Source organism: Rosa chinensis, chromosome 4, assembly GCF_002994745.2.
Source record: "Rosa chinensis cultivar Old Blush chromosome 4, RchiOBHm-V2, whole genome shotgun sequence".
NCBI classification, from domain to species: Eukaryota; Viridiplantae; Streptophyta; class Magnoliopsida; order Rosales; family Rosaceae; genus Rosa; species Rosa chinensis.
The window spans coordinates 48492718-48496034 of NC_037091.1; the positions used below are offsets into that span (position 1 = coordinate 48492718).

Sequence of the window (3317 nt, forward strand, 5' to 3'; positions counted from 1 at the left end):
TAATTTCAAATTCTATGGGTTTTTTTGTTATTATCTTAGCTTATCATGACTTTTAATGTCATTTCTTATTGGGATACAACTGTATTTTCATATAAAAATTTATTTGCTGGGTGTATTTAGATATTTGCTGGGTACATTTAGAAGTACCCATATTAAATTGGAAGCATCTGAGTTGAATCGGATTCAACGACAGAGGAAGAGAAACGACTGAAGAGAGCCAAACTGAAATACACAAAAAGAACAAGCACCGGATCAAGATCAACACAATGGCCACCAAGTTCTGCGATGCTCAATTTGTTAAGTTAGATCGAGAACTGAGAGAAAGTGAAAGAGGGTTGCGGTAGAGATCAAACAGAGATTAAGGGAAAACATGACTAGAGAAAGCTGGACTTGGTAGATAATTCCTTTACCAAAACGACGCAATTTTGCATTTGTTCCACTTTCACTGACGAAAATATACGTCACTAATTTTATATTATTTTTCACCAAAATACATGGAGTGTGGCTTCTCCAAGGAGCGAAAAATTTAGTGACGAATTCGAAACTTTGTCACCAAACCCCTTATGGGTGACATATTTTTGGTTTGTCACTAATACTTTCGTGACTAATTGAGTTATTTCTTGTAGTGCCAGTAGCTCAAGGGACTATTGGTCTTCACTATGCCAAAAAATGCTTCAGACGACAGATCAGATCTGTCGTCTGATGAAGTAAAAATCTGTTGTCTAGGTGGCTGCCGTCTCTAAGCCATTCAGACGACAGATATTCTCCATCGTTGATAATGCACTCAGACGACAGTAATCTGTCGTCTGAAGTACCTAATATTGAAGAATCGGAGTCTATCTGTCGTCTGAAACACCATACAACTACATATTAATGTTGTTGGAAATTCACTTCATCAACGGATTCAAAAAATAACTGTCGATGTAGTTAATGTAAGATGACGGAGATTTTGTTGTTTCTGTCGTTTGATTGAACCAATATTAAGCTTAGTTGATGCTTCTGTCGTCTGATTTGAAGAACAACGACAGTTATATGTTGACTGATTTCGTATGCAACAACATTTATACCATGAGTTATGTTGTTTGAGATTTGTTTGGACTACAGATAATTTTGATTCTTGTGGTTAGATTTGGTTTCCAACTACAGTTTTAGTTTTTTTATGTTGTTTGAATGTCACTTAGAGTATAGTCTTACTCAAATTTCTGTTGTCTGAAGTAGTATTCAATCTCATTTTTCTGTTGTTTGTTTGCACTTTCAACCATTGTTTTAGTTATGTTCTGTTGTTTGAAGTTGGTAGAAACAACATATCAACACCTACTTCTGTTGTCTGAGAGCTATTTGACCTCTACTTTTCTGTTGTTTGAACGTGCTAGAAACAACATATCAACACCTACTTCTGTTGTCTGAGAGCTATTTGAACTCTACTTTTCTGTTGTTTGAACGTGCTAGAAACAACATATCAACACCTACTTCTGTTGTCTGAGAGCTATTTGAACTCTACTTTTCTGTTGTTTGAACGTGATAGAAACAACATATCAATCACCTACTTCTGTTGTCTGAGAGCTCTTTAAACTCTACTTTTCTGTTGTTTGAACTTGATAGAAACAACAGATGATCATTTGTTTCTGTTGTTTCTATTTTCTTGATACAACATAAACTTGCATATATCTGTTGGCTTTCAACCATTTCAACATCAGTCATTTACAATCATCAAAACCATAAAATTGGACTAAAATCTGCATTGAAAATGATGGCTACGTTTCATTAATTGCATCAACATCATCCAAAATACAATCCATAGTTCCAACTCTAAACCTAGCCAACAGTTACATAATGATCAAGAGAACCAAAAAACCATCTCATCGATCTCGATCATTTACCTAATATTGCACTAAGTCAAAAACCTATAAGGTAAAGAAAGAGTAGCTAGGCAAAGCAACTGCATGCATAATTTAGGTTCATCAACACTTTCCATCAATTATATATAAATGCACAAAAGCAATTCCTGGTGCTACTCATCTACCTTAAACAGAACCAAAGTTAGAACTTCATAACATGATTTGCCCATTCAGCTCGAACCACATCAATATCCTTCTGTGTGTAAGCAAGATTTGATTTCCTTTCCCACTGAAACAAGCAAATGCAGCAAGTTATTATGATGCAAATGCAGCAACTCCATTATAACTTGGTAGCAAACCTGAAATATGCCTATAATATGAACCTTATCATGTTGCATTTGCTTCTCAAAGTTACTTGCAGCAAGTCCAGTACCTTATTATGTTGCATTTGCTTCTCAAAGTTACTTGCAGCAAGTCCAGTAAATCAACCTTATTATGCCTATACTGGACTTGCTGCATTTGCTTCTCAAATTTACTGGACATAATAAGGTTCAGTAACTTTCAGTAACTGAAATATGCCTATATGCAGTTGATCATTCTTACCTTGGTAGCATACTCCAAGTTCTTGTCCTCCACAATTTCTTTCATATAACGCATGACGAAATAACCACAAGTCTTAGAATCAGTTTGCTCCGGAATACCCTGAAAATAATAAATTAAGATTAACCATATGAGGAAGTACGACTTAATGGAGACTATAAAAATTCCAACCAACTTACAGCAAGATTCTTCCATTGGATTATTTTCCTTCCTTTCCTAGCCTTTTGGGCATTGAAGATTTTAATAGAGCTTGAAAATGATGATCACAAAAATTATAATTAGCAAGCAGCAAGTTCAGTACATGAAGAAACAACATCAACTGATCAATATGGTAAAAAAAATCTTTGGGAAGCAGACTTACTTGTCGACAATACTTTTCCATTCACCAGCACAAAGTCGCCTTTTTAGCGGATCCATGAAATGCACGACTTCTTCATCCGGGTTCACCACCGACAACATCCAATGAGCACTATAGAAAAAGATGTAAAAATTATTTTTTGATAAGTCCATTAAATCTATACATAGAAGCTATCAACAAGCAATATAACATGCCTAACATTGTAGTAATACTGATTACATACCCTGAGTTATATGGAACCAAAAATATTTGCCCCGGTTTCCCTAACATGTACCGATTTGACATAGACCGTGCCCGTTCAGTGGGATTTCCACACCCATTTAGTAGTCTTCAAGTCCTATCTTAAACTTCAATGATCTTCTATCAGCATGCATCCATGATTTATCCATCTTATATATAAACACATTATACAATTAGGAACTATATTATCACCATCAATTCAGAAAGCTTAAAAATGTACATATCACTATTAAACAACTTCACCACACATTCAATTCTAGTAGAACCTAACTCTAGTAGAA

The 3317-nt window shown here is 35.0% G+C and overlaps 1 protein-coding gene across 1 annotated transcript; it reads right to left on the reverse strand.

The window, feature by feature from the left end:
* Positions 1 to 1741: 1741 nt before the first annotated feature.
* LOC121052455 lies at positions 1742 to 3113 on the reverse strand. Its single transcript, XM_040517522.1, has 5 exons — positions 3020 to 3113; positions 2800 to 2907; positions 2618 to 2687; positions 2442 to 2540; positions 1742 to 2127 (listed from the first exon to the last, which is right to left on the reverse strand). Exons 1-5 carry the CDS (start codon positions 3079 to 3081, stop codon positions 2041 to 2043), a joined length of 426 nt encoding a protein of 141 aa, XP_040373456.1. The 5' UTR covers positions 3082 to 3113; the 3' UTR covers positions 1742 to 2040.
* Positions 3114 to 3317: the final 204 nt, after the last annotated feature.

Bases quoted from the DNA above. Each gene is read 5' to 3' on its own strand.
- LOC121052455 (XM_040517522.1), bottom strand. From the start codon at position 3,081: ATGTCAAATCGGTACATGTTAGGGAAACCGGGGCAAATATTTTTGGTT. The intron at 2,908-3,019 runs GTATGTAATCAG...CTTTTTCTATAG, and splicing joins TTGGTTCCATATAACTCAGG to TGCTCATTGGATGTTGTCGG. The intron at 2,541-2,617 runs GTAAGTTGGTTG...TATTATTTTCAG, and splicing joins TCCAATGGAAGAATCTTGCT to GGTATTCCGGAGCAAACTGA.